Here is a 19,508-nt window from a genome sequence, read left to right as displayed (position 1 = left end):
GGACAGGGTTTAAAAACCCAACTCCGCCACAGCCTGAACTGCAGGGACCTTCTCTGGACTGACGTGAACGGGTACGCCATCCTGAACGCCTACCGGCAACCCCAAACCCCCGAAACCATCGACTACCTTATGCAACTCTCTCCCCCTCCGCAGTGCCTCATCGGGGGAGACTTCAACACCCGCCACCCCACCTTCGAACCAGGGGCCATCTCATCACAACGCGGCTCGGACCTGGCGCACTGGGCAGCTGCCAACGGCCTTGACTACATAGGCACCCCGGGTCAATCAACACACCGGGCTGGACATGTACTAGATCTCACCTTCTCCAACATACCGTTTGCGCGCACCTTGGTGCACGCAGAGCTACACTGTGGCTCTGACCACGAAACGCAAGTCACCATCATACCCGCTCGAGGAAGGCAGAGCCTTGATCTCTTCCACTACCGAGTCCCGGAGGACAACCTAGAAAAATTTGCAGGCCTAGTAGAGCTCGGGATGAATCAGGTCCCGAGCCCACATCTCGCCACCACCACTAACGATATCGACGAGTGCGTCGAGCTTCTTACAGCAGTGCTGAAACGCGCCACCGTCACAGCAGGCCGGCCAGACAAAGGAACGGGACACTCAGCGCCTTGGTGGACAGCTGCCTGTCAAGAAGCCTACAAAACCCATCTCCGAACCCGGGACCCAAACTCCCCACACACTGACGAAACTCGCGCCTTCAAAGCCACAGTAAGACAAGCCAAAAGGGACTACTGGCGACACACCATCGACGGAGTTAAGACGGACAAGGACCTGTACAAAATTGTGGCATGGCACAAACTAGAGCCCGGGAACCAGGACTCGCCCCTCGTAGTAGGCAACCGGACAATCACAGACACGCTAGAAAAGGCGGAGGCCCTCCGGCAGGAGATCCTCAGCCGATTCAGCTCAGATGACGACCTGGAAGGCGGCCTCCAGCAGATCCTGCAAACAAGAACTGATGAGGACAGCCCCCTTCCATGGGACACCACCATATCTATGGAAGAAGTGGAACGCAACACTATCGGGGTAACAAGTACCTCCCCGGGCTCTGACAAGATCACAGTCCGCCTCCTCCACGCCTGCTGGGCACAGGTGAGGGAGTGCATCAGGGGCATCTACGAGAAATGCCTCCGCCTTAGCCATTTCCCACCCAGCTGGAAACTGGCTGAAGTTGCAATGATCCCGAAGGTTGGCAAGAAGGACAGGACATCACCCCGATCCTGGAGGCCAATCGCTCTGCTCTCATGCCTCGGTAAGGGACTGGAACGGATCGTGGCTAGACGCATTGCATGGACAGCCATGACACACAAGATACTCAGCCCGCAGCACGGCGGCGCCCTCCCCAAACGATCAGCTGCAGACCTTACCGCAGCTTTCACCCACGACGTTGAGGCAGCATGGGCCCTCAATCAGCATGTCACAATGGTCACCATGGATGTCCAAGGCGCCTTCGACGCCCTTCTCAAGAACCGCTTGCTCAAACGCATGGCAGAGCAGCGCTGGCCGGACGCTACGCTCCGCTTCATCGACTCCTTCCTCACAGAAAGGCAGATACAGGTACGACTAGGCAAGGAAATCACTCCTCAGCACCAAGTTGCCTGCGGCACCCCCCAAGGCTCCCCTCTGTCCCCTGTTCTATACACGCTCTACCTATCCGAACTGCTCAATGCAGACAAGGCACTCCGCTTCGGATACGCTGACGACGTGTGTATCTACCGCGCCTCCCACTCCCTCGACCAGAACGTCCAGCTGCTTGCAACTGATGTGCAAGAAATCAACCGTTGGGGGCAGGACAACAGGATCGTCTTTGCCCCCGAAAAGCTGGAAATGATACACCTCACGAGACAGCGAGGCAGCCACGCCCCGCCTTGTGTGGTTGACGAACAACTCACCATCCACCCAATACTGCCAGGAAATGGGGATCAGACTGCGCTACGATGGCTAGGAGTATGGTTTGATCGAAAGCTCACCTTCCGAAAACACGTCTCCACCCGCACAGCCAAAGCTAAGCAGGTAGCACACCATATCCGCAGCCTGGCCAAAACCACATGCGGCCCCCCAGCCGCAGCCCTTCGAAAAGCCGTCACCACCTGCGTCCTCCCATCTCTACTCTACGGGACAGAATCCTGGTATGGCGGACGCTCCAAACCAGCAAGACTCTGCCGGGCAGACCGCCCGGCAGACGTTAGCACACGCATGGGATGGCACATTGCCTCAATCGACAAGGCTATAGCGATAGCGGCAAGAGGCGTTCTCCCAGGCTGGCGCACCACCCCAACCGCCACCCTCTTCCGAGACGCTGGCCTCCCCTCAGCCTACGTCGCCCTCGAAGGAGCAAGGCTCCGTTTCGCAGCACACCTCCGAACCGTGGACCAAGAACACCCGCTTGCACGCCGCACCAACATACACATCATCCAACGCGGAAGGGGAGCAGGCAGTGCCCAACGCCCCCGTACAAAGGTCCAAAGAACTGGGCTCATCCTCCCAGCAGTTCCCCGTCCCACACTGACACCTCCCCACTACTCCCCAGGGTGCCGGGAAGACCCGACTCAAGGACAAGACAAGAAAGCCGCTGCAGAAGCCTTCAAGCTTTGGTGGCGCATGCTTCCACCCACGGACGTAACCATCTTCTCAGATGGCTCAGAGCAGCTGCTGAACGGCATAAGGTGTGTATCTTATGGTTTTGCAATATTCCAAGACGGAAAGGAATTACAGGCAGGACAGGGCTCGCTACACCCCAGCTCACATGTCTTCGACGCCGAAGCAATCGGAGCATGGAGAGGCCTCCAGCGCACACTCCGGGACCCCGCCCTACAATCGAGGCGCCTATGGCTGTGCATAGACAGCACCTCAGTCATCTGGTGCCTACGAGGGAACGCCCCCCCCTCATCCCAATGGGCCTTCCTACAATGCCAGGGCGCGATGGAGACACATGAGATCAAGATCAAATGGGCTCCAGGGCACACCGGCATTATAGGCAACGAACGAGCAGACGACCTAGCCAACACAGAGGCGGGCCTAGGATCCACCCCGCTTGGAGAAGCTGGCCTGCCCACAGTCTCAGGAATGAAGTCGATAGCCAAGCGCCTCTCGCGAGACGCCCAACAGGACTGGTGGGCAAAGGCGCAAACCAAACTGTCACACTGGTACCTACAATGGGACCTGACATACACGCCCGACAAACCCCCAGAGGAACTCAACCTGCCACGACCCATCCTGGCGCGCCTCCTAGCAACACGCACTATGCACGGAGACTTTGCCTGGTACCACCGAAAGTTCAACCACACTGACGCCAACCTCACCTGCTCCTGTGGGCAGGACAAGACCCCTCACCACCTCGTACACTGTCGAAAGGCTACACGACTGTTCAGGCTCTGGCCCAACCGACCGTACGCTCCACCGAGCGACCGACAGGAAGGACTAGAGTACCTGCGCAGCCTGGTAACCAATCATCAGGACTTCGAGGACTTCATCCGGCGAACCCACTTTTACGCCACCATCTGCCCCCGGTAGACCACTCACAACACGCCTTGTCTTGGCACCAAAAGACACAGAAACGGGCGGCCGAAGCCGCCCATCTCAGCAATACTCCCGCTAGGAACCCCTAGTGGGGTTTTTCTTTACCCTGTTTTTACACGCTCTCTCCCTCTTTTCTTTACTTCACTTCTTCAAAACCCCCCTATTTAATACACAGAGCAAGCTCTGACTGAACACGGCACAAATGCCACCAAACACAAGTCCATAGACCTGCAATCGGAGGCAGAGACTGGATCAGATTGGGCTGCCTATGGCAGCCAGCACTTGAGCAAGAACTGTTGGAAGAGGTAGTGTGTCACCACTGTAAATCCCCTGCCCAACACGTCCCCATGCCCCCTGGGAGGCTCGAAAGCCAGTAGATAGACCCTAGATACTGTCCTTCGGACGAAAATAAATACCAACCAACCAACCAACCAACCATCCCCAACATGTCAAACACGTAAATATAAGCCTGAAATACTCCATACTTCGCCGTCGAACGATCAGAAGTGTTGCAGTACCCGAAAATCACGTCAAATATGTCCTCAACGCACACTATCACAGTTCAAGCTCGAGGCTATCCATCGCCACAGAAGAAGTCCGGAGCGCTTGATGGAAAGTTCAAGTTTGAAGAGACAACCCCAGTCATTGGACGAGAGTATCCTGAAGTAAACATCGTCGATGACATCCTTGCCGCCTCCAATGTGGACGAATTAGTTCGTGATTTGGCCATCACCAGTGAGTCATCTGTATCCCACCTCAGTTAAGTTCTTTACATACTAATCGCTTGCGCCCCGTACAGTTTCTGAACGTGGAGTTGTTTTCTTCCGCGCCCAGAATAACCTCAGCGATGAACTCCAAAAGCAACTAGTTCAACGTCTGGGACGACTAGTCGGCAAACCATCTGATTCCACACTTCACATTCATCCTGTACACAACAATACGTCGGAATTTGGTGTGGATGATGCCGAGATCAGTACCATCAGCTCTCTCGAACGAAAAAGCATCTTCAAGAATGAATCAGGCAACAACAGGACTTCCGGCAACAACCGCTACGGCGCGGCTCAATGGCACTCTGATATCCAGTTTGAACCTGTACCTGCCGACTACACTTCCCTTCGATTGACAAAGCTGCCGGATACTGGCGGTGATACACTATGGGCCTCTGGGTATGAAGTCTATGATCGCTTTTCTAAAGTGTATCAAAAGTTTTTCGAAGGTCGGTGCTTGCCCTGTAGATTCTCACGTTGTCACCAAATAGCAGTATAGCTCACATCCTGTGTATAGGACTCACTGCTACCTTCATTGGAGAAGGTTTCATAAAGGCTGCCGCTGCCAATCCTGACAGAGTCAAGTTGTATGAGAAGGAGCGAGGGAGCCCAAAGAACGTGGGGAAAAAATTGACTGCTGTTCACCCCGTTGTTCGAACCAACCCAGTCACCGGGTGGAAGAGTATTTATGCACTTGGTCCCTTTCCTAGATATATCAATGAGCTGAACGACGAGGAGTCAAACGAGCTCCTCGCGAAGTTTCGCTCTATCCTCACAGAGAACCACGATCTTCAAGTACGGTTCAAGTGGAGGAACGAAAACGATCTTGGTGTGTATCCCTCTTTTTGCCAGCTGCTATCAATCTTGCTGATCATACCGCACTGCAGCCATCTGGGACAACCGAAGCGCTTTCCACTGCGCCACACACGATTATGATGGCCTTGGCGAACGGTTTGGCAACCGTGCAGTTGGCATTGGGGAAGTGCCTTACCTTGATCCCAGTAGCGAGTCCAGAACTGAAGCATTGGCGAAGAAATAGATAGCTGTTCGTGCGGTAGCAGACAAGTAGCAGTCAACTCATCCAAAATGGCTACTATAAATAGTATAAGCTGAATGTTGTCAATGGTAATACTACTTTGATCATACAATGAGAAGAAGACAATAGCAAGAATCCACTATCTAGTAGCTTGACCCCGTCTCAAAGTGTGCCGAGGCCTGTACGATACTGTAGTGTACACTCTTGCTGACTCCGTCATCTGTTAGCGGCACCGCTCTTAAGCTCTACCTCATCTAAACTTCGCGATTTTTCCCAGTATGAAAAACTGGACCTTTCACCGCAATGTCACTCAACCCAAGAGCTCATCCGCGTATGAGCAAGCAGGAATACTATCATCTTCTGCAAACTATGCAAAGGTGACAGAATATCTTCACATGTATGGCACCCCTCGCACGTTTCGAGATGCAGCGCTCTTGCACCCAACAGGTTGTTAAAATATGACATATGCCTTAACCCAAATAAACGCTTTACAGACGAAAACATCACTTGGGTCATGTGCTTGTCTTTTATCATTCACTTATTGAAGACTGTTTAACACTGTAGAGACTACGCAGCGTTAGAGTTCAATCATGCCATGCATCAAATGTTCCCATGAGTCAAACGAAACTCCCTTCCATACGCATAGTAGGTCCAGTGCCAGATTGAAAAATCAACGATCGAATTTTCAAGTACACTATAACTACAGTAATCACCTTGGATAAAGATCTTTTCGGCTGTTACCTTGAACTAGGATCAGGACGAAGCTTGACTGAATAAGGTATTCAGAAAATTTGCGACACCCATATTTAACTACAGCACAGATTCGGACTTGAATTTTATGATATATTTTGGCTCTATGTGTATTCATGATCAATGGGTATGGGAAAGAAGTAGTCGAAGTATCATCTACGGGGCAGACATGGCCATAGTCCTTCCAGACTGGAGACTGTTTAGTCTAGCTCAATACGGTCAAAAGTATGGACGAAACCAAATAAATACCAACGCCGATATGTAAGGTTCAACTTGTATTTCACCACTATCCTCCATCAAGAGTCTTTCCACTCTCTGGCGTCATGGAACCCGGTGGGATGTTCAAATCCACCCACGTGGAACACACCCCTGCGCTGTTCTCAAGTTTAGAGATCTGGAGTCATAGCGATCGCCCCGATCTCCTTTAGGAAATTGCCAGGAAGCTTGTTCACCTCAGTGGCAGTACGCGCAGGCTTGGGTTGTGGAAACAGGTCGGACATGTTAGTAAGTACCAACGTGCTACTCGAGCTTCAATGTTGCCTGTGGTTGTACTTCTTGCATAGCGAGACCGTTCCGGTTATGAGCTACGCCACATAGAATTCATGTGCCGTTTGCTATTGCAATAACAGGTCATTTGACAAGATTGGTTGTTAAAATGTTAGTTATGGCACCAACAGTTAGGAAAGGTTGTTAAATGGGAAGTGACCGAAACAATTCTAGGAGGAATGAGTTTATGGGATGATCTAAAGGATTATCGATTAGATTCAGGGTTGGTTTCCAAGAAAGTTACCGTCCACGTGGTTTCTCTATAATATCACAGCTCCACCTATAAACGTGTTCTGACGCATTTGATATAGAGGCTTCTCGCCGCTGTGCCAAGTCTGCAAAGTGATATACGCCCGTCTTCCTGGTGTTACCAAACGTTGAATAATACCGTGAGATCATGTCGGCCATCAGAGACGGCCATTGTCCACCAATCTAAGCGATATCGTCGGAGTTTGTCTGTCGGCCCGCGAGTTGATCTCCACCCTCGCTAGTCATATCGAAGTGGGTCCATGCTGCGTATGCAACGTCCATTTCATGGGGTGAGATCCCCAAATTCGCCAGATAGGGAAGGAGGTAATGGTCTGTCACAATAGACAGCGGGGAACACCATGCGATGGGGCGTCCGCCAAGCCTGCTATCCTGAACTCCATAATAGGATATGATACTGTAGATAGCGGAACATGCAGGCCAAGATAAGAACGCATTGTCAGATTATCAAATCTCCAGCTCCCACAGCTAAGATCAAAGACTTACGTCTCCCTTGCTTGAATAATTACGTCGTTCGATGTTGTGTCTCGCGACGAGATACCTGACATCGAGAGTTCTCTGGAGGGTGCCCTGGGAAGCTATCAACAAGCAACCCAGAACTCGCTGTGGTAGAGTAGTAGAAAGTCGACTGCATTTATGGTCAATACTTGAACCTAATAATACGCATCTATCGGCTACTGTAGCGGCCGTTGAGCAAGCTTATCTCTGTTGCCGTCTTTGGTCCTGGTGTTACTTACGAGTTACCCCACAGAATTGTTCGTGACAGCATGCCGCTAATGCACGTCGCCTCAAGAAAGGGCAGGGAGTCGCAAGGCGATGAGTCTTTGAACGCCCGTGTTGTCACCAACTCACCTACGACAGCCGAACTCTGCTTATCGCCATGTCATGCATTGTCTGTGCCGCTCTTGAAGCGATGATATACCGATGTACAGAAACTTCACAGGCTTTCCAGATATCCCGACTCATTGAGATAGCACGCCCCATGACCTATGCTCATCAAAAAGCAGTTGGACGATATCGGCATATGCGTTCGATTGAGGTCCAGTATATGAGAGATTTGTTTTTCCCTTTTTCCAGGCTGTCTTTCAGCACAACTCCCTGCTCCAAGTAGCAAGCATGAGAGGTTTCTCGACAGCTTCCCTGGCTGTACTCTTTTTGACTCGGGGAGCTTCCTCGTCTCCACTTGTAACTGGCTCTGATATTCTCTTTTTCAAGCCTTTGGACGTCACCACTGACTCGGTACACAACGTCCACGTCAGCTATGGCGACGATACATTCGAAGGCAAGGTCCAAGTGGTGCACGGCGACTGCCATATGAGGAGCTATGGCGAAGCACATCATGAGGTTGCCTCTACATGGATGGAGCGGTCAAATCGTCCAAGGCGTTTGATTTGGATCGTTCCGGAAAACGCTGTTCATGGGAGCTGTCTGCATGCTTATTCTGGATCAACGCTTATTGGACGTAGCGCTCCAATCACTATAAGGCAGAACAGGAGGAAGAGAGAAGAGATATCAAAAGTTGCTGATGTGATGGGACCATGGTTCGATGGCGTTGCTTATATGCAAGCTAAGCAAAACAATGCTTCGTTTGTTTCTGCTACGAAGAGCAAGAAGATCGCCATCGTTGGAGGTGGAATGTCAGGCCTGATGACCAGCCATCTTCTTGACTCGGTAGGTATCCACGACTGGCACATTACAGAGTCCTCGCAACGGATTGGCGGCCGCATTCGCACCAAATACCTCGCTGGAAGTACACCAGAACAATACCAATACCAGGAGATGGGACCAATGCGTTTTCCGGTTTCGGTCAAGTACGCCGACACGAATGAGACGCTTGATATACAGGATCACAAGATGGTATTCCAACTAGGCGATGTTTTGAACCAGATGAACGGTGGCAATGATACCAAGCTTGCGGTCAATTTCATTCCTTGGATCCAGAGCAGCCCAAATGTACCTGCCGACTCGAACGGCTACCGCTTGCCTAACGGTCGTATTCCAAGTGCCGCTCAGATCCGAGCAAACGCTTCCTTGGTTTTGCCAGCGGCTCCATCACCTGATGAAGAGGCTGAGGCGACAGCGGAGGCAGCTCTGGAGGAGTTCGAGGGCGTCACACCACAACTGCTGCGCAACATATCGACCAATATGTACAAAGCCCACAAAGAAGCCGTAGAGAACGGCATGTTCCATTGGTCAGAAGCTGCGTACCTAAGGTATGCACTGAATGTCAGCGCGGATCTGGTTGATTACATGGTCGGATCCGACGATAGCCCGATGTGGGCCTACGACACGGTGTACTTTTCTGCTACGACATGGCGAACTATCGACAAAGGGTTGGAGTCCCTCCCTCGGGCCTTTTTGCCCCATGTCCAGGATCGTTTGACACTGGGCCGCAAGATTACTGGCCTGAAGTATGACAATGATACAGGCAGGGTGGCTCTGCAATGGCGCGAAGATCCTTTTGCTATGGAGCCGGAAAGCGAAGAGTATGATTACGCCGTCGTTTCCGTTCCGTTTTCGAAGGTCAGACTTTGGAGTCTTCCCAATTATTCGTCGCTCTTGTCACGTGCAATAAGTAGCATGAACTATGAGCAGTCGTGTAAGGTCGCTCTGCACTACAAAACTCGTTTCTGGGAGAAGTTAACGCCTCCCATCATTGGCGGCTGCGGTGCAGTCGACATCCCCGGCGTTGGCTCCGTCTGCTATCCTGCATACAAAATCAACTCCACTGGTCCCGGCGTAATCCTTGCATCATACCTGTCCGGTACGCTTGCTCGCTCAGTTGCCGCTCTCAGTACAGCCGACCACGTCGCCTTCATACAGCGAGCGATGGTTGAAGTTCATGGCGAAGTTGCGGCGCAGCAATTTACCGGTGAATACTATCGTCAGTGTTGGGAGACGGACGAGCACCAGGCGGGTGCCTGGGCGTCGCCTACTGTTGGACAGCAAGAGCTATATCTTCCTGCCTACTACCGAACCGAGTACAACACCATCTTTATGGGCGAACACACGAGCTACACACACGCCTGGATATTCTCCGCACTCGACTCAGCGGTACGTGGTACAACTCAATTGTTGTTGGACATGGGACTAGTGGATGAGGCAAAGCAAATCGTCGAGACCTGGATGGGGAGGTGGATTCACGTGTGAAAAGCCTCGGCGCGTCGTCGCTGTGAATTTGTTGATGACTGGATGTATAACAATCAAATGACATTGGGTTCCGGATTTTGCTCAAGATGTGTTCGTGTTTCTTCTTTTCGCAATGTGTTAGAAGATGTTGAGGTGGAAGGAGGCAAGATGGAATAACGAATGTGACTATATCGCGATTGCGCAATTGCTTAGCGCCAAATGCTATTGACGAGCAAAAAAAAAGCCATGAACTCCCGACAAACTCCATATTGTTTTTAGGCATGCAATTATCGACGGTCGATATGTAGAACGATGTATAGGTAGCGTATGTAAGGTTTCACATGCATCACCTATCCTTCATGCGCATAAACCTTTTGCTCTGGTTCTCTTCACCACAACCCCCAATTTTGAGCTAATTCGTACACTCGAATGACTACCCGTTCACTAGCAATTAACCATGTACTCTCGTAGCGCTCAACGAGCCTTATAAGTCAGGAACGATGACGTCGAGTCTTGAGCGCAACGATGAGGGGTAGTGCTAGTCCACTCATCTACCATTGTCCCCCTCTTGAATCGGTAAGTCCACAAGAAAGCCTGAGTTCTCAACCTTGCTACCAAAATGCCGGAAATGAACGATCACGATGGCAAGCCGGTGCAACACCACATGGCGCGCGTCAATGGCATCCGCCTGCACTACATCACCGCCGGATCAGGGCCTCCTTTGTTACTCCTCCATGGAACGCCGAAAAATCATTACTACTGGTACCTTATACTACCCCATCTCACATCGCACTTCAGTGTCATCGCTCCGGATCTTCGCGGGTTTGGCGCAACCGACAAGCCACCTGCAAGCGAAGGTTACGATGGCCGAACGAATGCGAAGGATATGATTGAACTCATGGACCAGCTCGGCTACAAGCTTTTTTCCGTCCATGGCGAGGATCGAGGCGCAACCTACGCGTTTTGCCTCGCGGGTTTATATCGAGATCGCGTCACGCACCTGAGCTTTTGCGAGATGGTTCTCTCGGACCAACTCACCAAGCAATCGTTTTTCACGCGCGAGAACATCTCTGCACAGTATAATCAGGAAGGAGTTTGGAACTGGCATATACCCTTCTTTTGGTTGCCGCATGTGCCCGAGATGTTGATTCAGGGTAAGGAGGAGGAGTTTTGGACCCATTTCATGAAGGCCGAGTGTTACAATCCGAGTGCTCTTGACCAACGAGCAGTGAACGAATGGGTCAGATGCTCTAAAGCTCCCGGTGGGCTGAGGGGGATTTTGGAGTCGTACAGGTCCCATTGGGTGAATCTTGATGTTGAGGCTGTGATATTATCGGATGAGAAACTGGCGTGTAAAGTCATGACAGTGGGAGCGCCAGAGTAAGTATTACGTCCTAGTTGTTCGAGATGCACGCCTGGGTTTCGCTGTTGCTAATGAAATGCAGATTCTTCGGGTCACTTGTGGAGGAGCAGATGAAGAGCGCTGCGGTTGAAGTGGCCATCTCTGAGGTCTTCGATGAATGTGGACACAGCCTTGCTCTCGAGCAGCCGGAGAGACTGGCGGCGCTGCTCATCAAGTTCATTTTGTAATGAGTTTGGAGTGGCAGGCTGTCCTGACAGTAGAGCGCAAAAAGTGTGATAGTCACTCTGAAGAACACTGGGCACAGAACCATTCTACCTGGCAGTTACAATGAGTCTGAATGAAACCCTGTATCAAATATTACAGTCAATCGTCCTATACAAGTCGTCCAGCGTGGTGATAAGGAATTTGCAATTGCATGTGACGATGCAGCAGGGACGGGAAGAGTAAATTCCATGTAGTAACAAACGAGACGTTAATGGGCTGATATAAAGAATGACCAGATTTGTGACGACCGAAGGGTCGTAGCGATATCCGTATTGAGACCGCCATGCATGACGGTCAGCAGATAAGGCGGCTTGTGAGGATGAAGAGAGAGTGATAAAGGCAGAAGTTGAAATCAGGGTTACGGCGCACAGCTACGATAGAAAAGCCCATGAGACATATACTCCAAGTCTTGAATTGTCAAGAAAACGACGTGATTGCGATTCACAGTTTCAGAAAGAGATTTTACTCATGTGACAAATGCTGCTTCATTATTGCGTTTTAGATTTGAGATACCTTCTAAATTGTGCCAAACAAGCGCTGTGCTTGTTGCGTTTCTCCAACACATCTTCTGTAGCATAACATGGCTTGCAACAATCTCAAGCCTGACCAGAATCCTCATTCGGGCCGCTCGCTACCACTAACTACGCATCTGTCTTTCCCAATCTCGAAGAGGCCGAACAACACTTCCGGGGCTAGGTAGCGCTAGGCGGTGACTGCTTCACACCGACTTGGCCAAGTTGGCGTAAAGATATTGGTCCCAACCACGCGAGCTAATGAACCTAGATGAGCAGCGTGTGGAGAGTGGCTAGTATATTGCGCAGATCCATGGATCGCCGGCATTCAGCCTGGGGTAGTGGCTTGGCGCAATTGGGGCTGAACGCTTGATAAGATCGACGATAAGCCTGAATTGGCGCTGTGACAGCATACTGGAGAACGGCAGTGTGTTGTCGCTTGATGGGATGCCACTGTTGAACCGTATGAGGAAGGTAAGTCGGATCGTTCGGCATTGTATCGGGACGGGTGACACCTAAAATGCTGTGCCCAGCTCGCCTAGAACTCCTGCATCGCATGAAAGCACTCTCGTGATACGAAGACGAAATCGTCGAAACATTAGCGTATGATTTGATGAAGTTTGAAGACTCATATTGGGGTATCAACGCGTCCAGAAACCCAAGTCGAAGTAGGTCCCAAAAGCCGGAATCCAACCTCTCTCCAGACCAATTTAAAACCCAATGCGCCGTGATAATGCAACGCTATGCTACGCGATAAGGAACTTCTCTTTTGACATTATCATGCTCCTATCCAGGCATTACAATCTTGATGCGAAGCAGATTATGTGCGTATGACGTTTTCCTCTTGCTCAACAACGACGCCGCCGCCTGTGGTGTTTGCGAAGATTTGTTGTATAGGAAGCGTGATCGCGTTCATCATGTTGTCGCGGAAATCCATCTTGACCAAATCCTTTTCGAACCAGTAATGGCGGATGAATTTGCCCTGGCAATTGCTAATCTCAACCCCGGGGAATCCGTTGGCCTGGCCGCATTCAAGCTCCATAATGCTCTTCTCGTAGTCGTAGCGAATAAACTCGCCAAAAGCAGATTGCTCGTGGAATTTAGGCTGCTTCCATTCGGAGCAGTTGGGATATCGTACGTCTTCTGGGCATTCATGCCACGCCTTGAGAATCGGCATAGTCTGCTTGTTGTTCTGCACAATCATAAAGCCGGTGTTGGTGTAGGTGCGGTTGAAGCGATCAGAGTTGTACTGGGGCGATTTGGGGTCCCAGGGGTCCTTTGCCATTGTGATGGAGTGGTGAGGCTCGATCTTCCAGTAGTTCAGCATCCACTCAATGGGCAGGTGCATGAAGCGGAAAGTAGCGTCGGCGTCGAGGAACACGATAAACTTGTAGTCGTTGATGAGGTTGGCCAGCGCCGAGGGCTTGATCCATGTAGCGTGTCGGTCTTCAAAGTCTTTGGCGTGCACGAACTTGTAGTCATAGCCGTGGACCTGGGCATACGCGTAGTGGTTGAAGACGCCTGCAGGCACGTGACCGATGTTGCGCCATTCGTAGGTGCCATTCTGGACGTACTCCTGCGTCGACGCCAGCGGCCTCGTCTCCAGGTCCAGGATCAAGATGTCGCTCCCCAACTTCTTGGTGTAACGGGGGTTTCGCGGCAGCTCGATCTTGGTGCCGTTGGGTTCGCGGATAAAAGGCTCAGTCGGCGACGCCTTCAGGGGCGCGTAGAGGAACTGGATGATGGCGTTGATGGTGAGGGGCGTCTGGCCGTCGGTGTAGGTCCTGTGCGGGTCGCTAGTCAGTCGGGGTTCAGCTTCCATCCCGTGTGCGACGAGGCGGGTTGGGGGACGTACATCTCCACATGGGTGGACTCGTGGGAAAAGGCCATGCTCGGCGGACTCTGCCAGGCCATGAAGCCGAAAAGGAAGATCAGGACAAAGCACGCGCTGATGGCGAGGCCGAACAGCGGGCTGCGCGCCCCAGTCGACGGCAGCATCATCGTGGCGTGGTAGGGTGCCGGGCGGTGCTCAAAAGCAAAGGAGCGACAGAACACGGCGGCGACGACGTGTGCGACGAAAGGGGGACTGAACCGTCAGCGCCAGCCTGGGGGCTCGGCACATTTTATTACCCGTCAGCCCAGTAGCCAAGCACAGGGTAGAAATCATGGCCACACCAGGCGAGATTGTCCTTGGCGGACGCATAACCTCTCGCGGCGCCGACGCTGCCACCGGGCCCCGTTGTTAAGCTTCGTCAAGCTGTGTGAGTGGTCACTGTGCCGAGTCCAGAGGCAAATGAGATGACACTGCACGGGCGTGAGTCGCGGTGCGGGATGCTAATCACGGGGTCCTTGTCCAGCGCTCAGACGCCCAACCTACAGTCTACGATGCGTCGAGTCTTTGTTGAAAACAGACGCCGTCGGCGACCCTGCAGTATCAAGACGCACGTGTTCGCATGTGCAGGGCAAATGATGAAACATGTCCCAAAACAGGCAAGCTTGCCGCATGACGACGACTTCAGCACGACTAGACCGTCCAAAGCAGGCATTTTGTTGGTTTCCGCTATGCTGATTCTGCTCATGCATGTGCCTGATTGTGTAGATACCTGCTTGGTATAATCATCGGCATTGATATTCACAGCGCAGGATGAAGATGATGCAATATGATGGTAATTATGTAGCTACTACGAGAATCATGCAGGACTTGGTACCTAACAAGTTTTCCCTTCGCCCGGCTGTGGTGATGGTGGTGATGATGATGATGATGATGGTATATACAAAGGAAATTAATATGCAGTACAAATGAGGATGAACATAAGGAGACAGCCACCCCGTTCTAACAAAATTTCCACCGGTTCTAGAGAAGCCAAGCCTTGAACCCCAGTTCCCCAGATTAGGTGACACAAGAAATAAAAATTAGTGTGTACGGCTCCGCTGCACGCAAAGTAGATGAGATGCTTTTCGGAGTATGCGAGTTTGGGTATCTTCGACACAAGATGGTGTGATATGCAAGCAACGAAACAGATGACGAGGGTATAACAAACGAAACAAAAAGAAAAGAAAGATGGCCACTTGGCCGTGTGGCGATGCAAGTCTTACGTCGTGTGTGACAGACTCAAGATGAAAATTTGACATCCCCGTGCATGCCGCCTTCATTCGACCCGACAAACCCCGCTGCGAGTCCCATGTCCATTCTTAGGAACTGGTCTTGGTGTGTCTCGATGCCCTCCATCCCAGTCGACATGACCATGGCGCCGTTGAGGGCGGCCACGGCGTTGGGGTCCATGGCGTGTGGATCCATCATGGCGAGCGAGGGTCTGCGGCTGGTGTTGGCCGAACCCATGTGCTGCGGATGTGGCGACATGTGTTGGGGATGTGGGGAGATGTGCTGTGGGTGTGGCGACAGCTGCTGGTGCTGGTGAGGCCTGAAGTCCTGGGCGCGCGACTGGTTCATGTGTTGCCGTGCTGCTGCCCACGCGTGTGCTTGGGCGTGTGCATGGGCTTGTACCTGTGCGTGGGCCTGGGCCTGCGAGACGTGGATCTGTGCTTGCATGTGCTGGAGTTGCTGTGAGGGGTGTATGGGCGTTGGCTGCAGGGGCATGCCGTGGAAATGAGAGAGGGGTTGGTGTTGGTGCTGGTGCTGAATCTGACGCTGCTGGCAGTTGATCGAGTCGTCGTCGTCGTCATCGTCGCCTTCTGCGTCCAGCTGGTCGCCTTCTGGCTCGCGGCCTGTGGCTGGCGGCGCAGGAAAGGGAAGTGCGCTCTCCGCCTTGACGGGACTCGGCGGGCGGTCCTGCTGGGTGGTGGCAGCGAACGACTGGGCAGGCAAGCTGGTCATGGAGCCGCTGCGGGTGCTGGTGGGGCCGCTGGGCAGGGGCTTCTGCACGGCCATACCCGACGTGGCCGCCTTGCTCTCGCGGATGGCCGTCTTCCACTTGTCGACGAGGCGGTCGTAGTCCCAGTTGCGGTAGTCCATGCCGTGCTTGCCCAGCTCCTTGGCCACGTCGGAGCCCAGGTTGATGCTGACGGGCGAGAGGTCGGGCCCGCCGGCGGTCCAGCGGTTGGCCTTGAGGAAGTCGATCTCGCGGCGGGCGCTCTCGAGCTGGGCCTGCGTGTCGCGGCGGCGGTCGTGGGCGCGGGCGTAGGCGCGCAGGATCTCGAGCTGCCAGCACTCGTGGCGCGTGTGCTCCGTCTGGCGGGTCCAGTGGTTGTAGGCGTCGGCCATGTGGCAGAAGAGCTTCTGCGGATCGGGCTCGAGCAGCGGCGGCGAGGGCAGCGGCGACGTGGCGGCCGACGAGGCGCCCGAGCCGTCGCCGGCGGGGTATGCGCGGTTGACGTGGCGCTGGCGCTGGTGGGCCAGCAGGCGCTCGCGGACCTGGCGGTTGAGGGCGTCGAACTGGGCCTGGCCGGGCGGGCTGATGGACCACGACTCGGCCGTGGGGAAGGGCGTGGGCGAGAAGAGCGTCGAGGGCGCGTGCAGCATGTGCAGGCACAGCGCGGGGAAGTTGAGCGCGTAGGGGTCGAAGTCGAACAGGCCGGCGCCGCAGGCCTTGGCGTTGGCCTCGCGCACGCTCTTGAGCAGCTCGCGCAGCGCCATCTCCGTCGCCCGCGCCGTGTCGCCGTCGACGCTCGCCTTGTGCCGCTGCTCCAGCTCTGCCCGCCGTTGCGTGTGCCGTGCCGCCTGCCGCCGCACCTCGGGCGTCCTGGCCGCCACCGCCCGCGACGACTGCGCGCCCCAGCTCACGTTGCGGAACTGGCCCCGCGTGCGGCCCACGTCCAGCTGCCCCTCGTCGCCGCCCTCATCGCCGCCCTCTCCCTCTGCCTCGCCCTCGTCGCCGGGGCTCGGTGCCGCCGTCGACGACGCCTCACTCGGCCGGGGGCCCGCGGGTGTGCGCTCCCCGCCGTCTTCCTTCTTGGGCAGCGACACGCTGCCCTTGGCCTGCCGCCGCGTGATGCCGCCCCGGATCTTGCGGATCTCGTCCACAATGTGTATGCCGTCGGGCGCCTTGGGGTTCTTGGGCCGCAGGTAGAGGTCGAGATGGCGGCCCAGCGAGCTCGAGGTGAAGGCCTGGCCGCAGAACGGGCAGCTCTTGTCCTTGGCGGCCTTGAGCGGGGCTGCCTCGACCGTCGAGCGGGGACAGGGCGTCGTGGCCGTGTCGGCTTCGCCCATGGTGCCAGTTGCGTTCGGGTGTGAATTATCGTGTCCAGGGGTCCCTCGGTTCGTGCATGCCACCTCCTACCGCAAAGCCGCTCCTGCAAGTCCAGACGAGAAAGTGAATACCATGATATGAAATAAAAAGAATGAGAGACTGCACGCATAAAGAGCGACGTGCTGGGGAATGTGTTCGATACTTGGCGCACCACGATGCCCCTAGAGACGAGGTTTGTCGATGGAGCTCCATGCAGGTGCCGCGCCCTTGCACGTGCGCCGGGACCAGCACCGCTTCCCCCTTCCCCCTCGTCACAACGCCCAGTTCACTGGCTGCTATCAATCACGTCGACCGCCTTGCCGTGCCCAACCTGGCTGCACTCCTGGCCGCCGTCTCCTCGTACTGCGTCATGCCGCCCTCGAGCTTCCTCAGCTGCCTTCTGCTCAGCCGGTAAACAGCCCCAGGACCTGCCCCTGCCTGGTCGTCTGAATCGCTTGCCTCTTCAGCCTCGTCTTCACCCCCGCCCATCCCTGGCGCTAGCCTATACGGGGACTCCCTTTTGACTACACTTCTACCGCGTCGTTAGCTCGGGACGGGACGAGTCGCAAGTAGCCAGCCAAACAAACCTCATGAAGAACCTATCGTAACCTCATCCAAAATAAGCAGCTGCGGCGGTGGCCAGAACAGCTTCGCCAGCGCCACCCTGACCTTCTGGCCCCCAGACAGCAACCCCAGTGGCACATCAGGAACAGTCTGCCCTTGGTGTCCTAGACTTTCCACTATCTGGCGCGCGTCCTTGTCTTGCATCTCTTCACTAACGTACATAACATGGCCAAGCGCCGTCAACTGAGGATCAGAAGATGCCATGGCAGCAATCTCTTCGACCGACTGTTATGAAAACTGACCAATTCTTGCTCGAGCATGTCGCGCGATCGTGCCAGAGGTAGGTCTCACCCCTCCCTCTTCATCACTACCCACAACCATAGAAACAAGTGTGGTCTTCCCATAGCCGTTGAGGCCCGCGAGTCCTATCCTGTGCATACTTCATCCTCATCAGCCATTTCGCCTTCTTCCATCGCTCTCGCTGGTAACGACTTAGATTGTCGCGGAACTAGTCAAGGCTCTGGGCGCGAAGGATGACCTTCTCTAAGTTGCAACGCCAGTCTCGCATGACATACTCGCCTGTACGCTCGTACTAGCGCCATAAGGTCCTTTGAGACGTCCCTGGCTTCACCCAACAGTTTGGCTTCTTGTAAATACTGTTCTCTCACACGATCGCTTCGCATGCGACAGTAGCTCTTTGTTCGAGACGGACATGGAAAGGTTCTTGATCAATATCTGGCCAGATCAGAATCAGAATAACACCGAATTGGTCAGAGGAGTGTCTGACTTCTTTAGGGGCAGGTGCATCGACGGCGTCCAGTGCATGTCGCGATTGCTGGCTTGTGACGGTGATGTAGCCACCGCCTTGGTGTTCGGGAAGTGTGTTTTTGGTTCTGTGGACCGTTGCTGGTTTACTGCACAATGCTTGGGAGAGTTGTCAGGTGTAGCGTATAGTGAGTTGAAATAATCAAGGTCTTCAGATTGGACTTGCGAGTTTGTGATATGCAAACCTGCAAGAGCGGCTGCACTTGATATAGGCCCAAAACAGAAGTGACAGCTTCGATGTACCACGCCTAGTTGGTGTTCATGAGGAGTCGAATTGAGCTGACGCTGTTAGTTGGGCTTGAGAGCTTGTGTGCGCCGAACTTAGACGTCGGTCTTGGAGAGGATGTTATCACATGTTTTAATCCTCCTAAACTTGTCGGAGTTTGCAATGGGCAAGCAAAGAGGGCCTATGTTTCTATTACATCTCTTGAGTTCGATTGTGCATTGCTTTTCGGTCATTCTTATCCAGTCCTGTTCCATACTCATACTCGCTCATCGAGTCAGATTCCATCTCATGTTTTGACCGAGAAGGATCAGAGCTGGGTTGAGAATGTGGTGAGCTTCAAACATTTTTCTAGAAAATGAAGGTGACGTGGGAGGTGTTAGGCGTAACTTCCCATTTCGCGGTGACTGTCAGATGTGCAGCCCATGACGGCAGTGACCTTTCCCTTCACCCAACTTCCTTCTTTCACTTCCCGCACGCCGCTGCGCCTGTTTGCCTGCCGCCATCAATAACAACACCGGCTGGGCTGACGA

The 19,508-nt window shown here is 53.7% G+C and overlaps 6 protein-coding genes across 6 annotated transcripts; 3 read left to right on the top strand and 3 right to left on the bottom strand.

The window, feature by feature from the left end:
* Nucleotides 1-4,079: 4,079 nt before the first annotated feature.
* Nucleotides 4,080-5,349, top strand: P153DRAFT_303396 (taurine catabolism dioxygenase; the record flags this gene model as incomplete). The annotated part of the gene is made up of 4 exons (XM_033664511.1): nucleotides 4,080-4,278; nucleotides 4,343-4,759; nucleotides 4,828-5,139; nucleotides 5,198-5,349. The coding sequence occupies 4 exons, from the start codon at nucleotides 4,080-4,082 to the stop codon at nucleotides 5,347-5,349; spliced, it is 1,080 nt and encodes a 359-aa protein (XP_033518493.1).
* Nucleotides 5,350-8,025: 2,676 nt separating this feature from the next.
* Nucleotides 8,026-10,059, top strand: P153DRAFT_303307 (L-amino-acid oxidase precursor; the record flags this gene model as incomplete). Its single annotated transcript, XM_033664505.1, has 1 exon — nucleotides 8,026-10,059. One exon carries the CDS (start codon nucleotides 8,026-8,028, stop codon nucleotides 10,057-10,059), a length of 2,034 nt encoding a protein of 677 aa, XP_033518492.1.
* Nucleotides 10,060-10,438: 379 nt separating this feature from the next.
* P153DRAFT_401634 (alpha/beta-hydrolase) lies at nucleotides 10,439-11,773 on the top strand. The gene is made up of 2 exons (XM_033671919.1): nucleotides 10,439-11,418; nucleotides 11,484-11,773. Exons 1-2 carry the CDS (start codon nucleotides 10,658-10,660, stop codon nucleotides 11,626-11,628), a joined length of 906 nt encoding a protein of 301 aa, XP_033518491.1. The 5' UTR covers nucleotides 10,439-10,657; the 3' UTR covers nucleotides 11,629-11,773.
* A 1,224-nt stretch (nucleotides 11,774-12,997) lies between these two features.
* P153DRAFT_361705 (uncharacterized protein) lies at nucleotides 12,998-14,178 on the bottom strand (the record flags this gene model as incomplete). Its single annotated transcript, XM_033667006.1, has 2 exons — nucleotides 12,998-13,961; nucleotides 14,033-14,178. 2 exons carry the CDS (start codon nucleotides 14,176-14,178, stop codon nucleotides 12,998-13,000), a joined length of 1,110 nt encoding a protein of 369 aa, XP_033518490.1.
* A 651-nt stretch (nucleotides 14,179-14,829) lies between these two features.
* P153DRAFT_371405 (uncharacterized protein) lies at nucleotides 14,830-17,539 on the bottom strand. Its single transcript, XM_033669260.1, has one exon. The coding sequence runs from the start codon at nucleotides 17,342-17,344 to the stop codon at nucleotides 15,290-15,292; it is 2,055 nt and encodes a 684-aa protein (XP_033518489.1). The 5' UTR covers nucleotides 17,345-17,539; the 3' UTR covers nucleotides 14,830-15,289.
* Nucleotides 17,540-17,666: 127 nt separating this feature from the next.
* On the bottom strand, nucleotides 17,667-18,191 carry P153DRAFT_391131 (uncharacterized protein; the record flags this gene model as incomplete). Its single annotated transcript, XM_033671007.1, has 2 exons — nucleotides 17,667-17,887; nucleotides 17,963-18,191. The coding sequence occupies 2 exons, from the start codon at nucleotides 18,189-18,191 to the stop codon at nucleotides 17,667-17,669; spliced, it is 450 nt and encodes a 149-aa protein (XP_033518488.1).
* Nucleotides 18,192-19,508: the final 1,317 nt, after the last annotated feature.

This window comes from Dothidotthia symphoricarpi (genome assembly GCF_010015815.1).
Source record: "Dothidotthia symphoricarpi CBS 119687 unplaced genomic scaffold P153scaffold_25, whole genome shotgun sequence".
NCBI classification, from domain to species: domain Eukaryota; kingdom Fungi; phylum Ascomycota; class Dothideomycetes; order Pleosporales; family Dothidotthiaceae; genus Dothidotthia; species Dothidotthia symphoricarpi.
The sequence above is the reverse complement of the archived record's forward strand: the minus strand, read 5'-3'. Positions and strand labels throughout refer to the sequence as shown.